This window comes from Pundamilia nyererei, unplaced genomic scaffold, assembly GCF_000239375.1.
Source record: "Pundamilia nyererei isolate P.nyererei 1_Seehausen unplaced genomic scaffold, PunNye1.0 scaffold00041, whole genome shotgun sequence".
In the NCBI taxonomy this organism is placed as follows: domain Eukaryota; kingdom Metazoa; phylum Chordata; class Actinopteri; order Cichliformes; family Cichlidae; genus Pundamilia; species Pundamilia nyererei.
Window position 1 is genome coordinate 1,481,208 of NW_005187442.1, and position 2,129 is coordinate 1,483,336.

Here is a 2,129-nt window from a genome sequence, read left to right on the forward strand (position 1 = left end):
AAAAAGGCATCAAGAACCCTGGCCTGCAGCTGGTGCAAGGTCATGACAAACATTTCAGGCTTGTGTGTTTACATTTGTATATAAACAGCCATACAGACCCTTTTCTTCCAGTGTGGCTTCCAGGTAAACAGTGTGAGAAAATGGAGCAAACTCATTCAGCACCAGCAAACCAAAGGTCAGGTGAAGAGAGTAGACTATAAATCCCATTCCTCTCTGTAGGGAAATGGAAAGATTAGCAGTTAAATTAAATATGCATTAATATTCTGCCCCCCAAGCTGAAATTAAATCTTACCGATTGTAGCACGGCAGGGTCTGTGAAGGGCACTTCAAGTGTAAAGACTTTCAAGCTGCTGTTAGGGGACACATGCTCTCTGATGTTAAAGCCTCTGGCATGGCACTGTGCTATAGTCAAAACCTCAGAGGGGAAGGTGATGTTCATCAGCACCACGTCAGGAGCAAAATGCCCAAGCACCAGCTTAAACACTTGCTGTTTCGGAACAGTCTCTGTAGGGATGAGAGAAGAGGAATTCAGTGAGCTTGCACTTTACACAAATAATCATAATATGATAAGTGGGATGGTGAGACTCGCCGTCAAAAACTTGAAGATTCAGTGACAACAAAGGCGTCGTGATGGGAAACAAGACTTTGTATCTTGTGTCTTCTCCATCTTCAGTCCAGAGCAACTCCAGCATGGGTTCGATTGTATAGGAGAGGAGATACCGATTTCCCTGGATATGGCTCTGTTTATCATTTTAAAACCAAGAATTTGTCATTATAACTACTCCTAATGGAACATATTTAAAAGCAGAACAAAAGCTGTAATAATTCTTTATAAGATTCCTGCTTTAATGCTTGTAGAGCAACTCTTTTGGAGGCTCAGCTTTGGAAATGGGCCCTCATTTCACAGTGAGAAGTGGCTTTTACTACTTTGCCATCTTAAAAGGCCAAGGAAGCCATTTATCAGTATATACTTGATGCAAATCTTGATTTCTTATAAAAACAACTGCCTTTCACCTTAAAGTATCCACCGTCGGCCCCAACAGGAAGCTGAACAATGATGTACGAGTCGTCAGTAGACAGCTTGGCCGGCATCCGAGTAGGATCAAGCGTCTGACCATTGATTCCCAAGTACACCTCCAAGAGCTGAACCCGCCCAGAGGACATTAAGGGGTCAATGCGTTGGGGCAGGCGCCAAGTGATCATGGTGGGCGTGAAGGAAACACTATGACCTGCACATAAGGCATAATATGAGGCCAAAACAGACACTACTATAGAGGATTTAGAGGCTACAAGGTCTGCTAGCAGACAACTTTGCTAACAGCTTAGCATTTCTAAACCACACATGCATACAAGTCTTCATATTAAACCTGGGACAGACAGCAAGTTAATATTTCTAAACGTCCAAATGCATCACCACCCTAGGAATAATGAAGACTAGAACAAACAAATTTGCAGATTTAACTGCTAAAGCCTTCAGGTTTTAAACACAAGATGACACAGGCTCCCTGCAGCTTTCACATGGTTAGAGTTTAATTACCGTCCAGCACTGGACAAGCAGCTACAGCATCAACTCGAGCAGTCAGCCACTGCTTCTCAAAGATAGTCGAGGTTTTGAACACCTTCATGGGCACCCCTGCTACCTGCAGGGTGAGATTACAATTTAATACATTGAAGATAAAGCATGTGTGCAAAAGAGCAGTTCGTTAGAATGTGGAAATGTAGGCTAATGGGCCATATGTACTTTATCTTGTCAAATGTCAGACCGTAACAAGTTTAAAAAGGTAGTCTGATCATATAATGAATCTAAATCCAATTGGTTACTGACTGCAAGTGTGAGCCATCTAATGGGCTACAAGTACTTTAACCAGAGTCTGTCTGTAGAACAAGATGCCAGGTCATGTCAGGCATGTGTGAAAAGCATGCGATCTGCAGTTTACTCACAGTCTGGGTGTACGTTGCCAGTGCAGACTTTGAACTCCGGAGAATCACCCTGGTGGGAGTGTTTCCTACCCCATACCCCCTTTGGTGGGCCTCAGTCGCCTTCATGATCCTCTCCTCAGGTGTGAAGAACACAACTGTTGTGATTATGTATCCTGCGTCTATGGGGCGTTTCTGTAAGGCAAACACCA

General features: G+C 43.5%; 1 protein-coding gene across 1 annotated transcript in view; it reads right to left on the reverse strand.

Moving 5' to 3' along the window:
- LOC102206752 (uncharacterized) overlaps window positions 1–2,115 on the reverse strand; it is a 4,170-nt gene extending 2,055 nt beyond the window's left edge. Inside the window, exons 1-6 of the mRNA XM_005731183.1 lie at window positions 1,942–2,115; window positions 1,538–1,640; window positions 1,015–1,229; window positions 590–740; window positions 293–504; window positions 95–213 (exon numbers count right to left, since the gene is read on the reverse strand). Of these exons, the coding sequence (XP_005731240.1) occupies window positions 95–213; window positions 293–504; window positions 590–740; window positions 1,015–1,229; window positions 1,538–1,640; window positions 1,942–2,046 (905 nt within the window). The 5' untranslated portion in view covers window positions 2,047–2,115. The remainder of the gene's footprint in view (window positions 1–94; window positions 214–292; window positions 505–589; window positions 741–1,014; window positions 1,230–1,537; window positions 1,641–1,941) is intronic.
- Window positions 2,116–2,129: the final 14 nt, after the last annotated feature.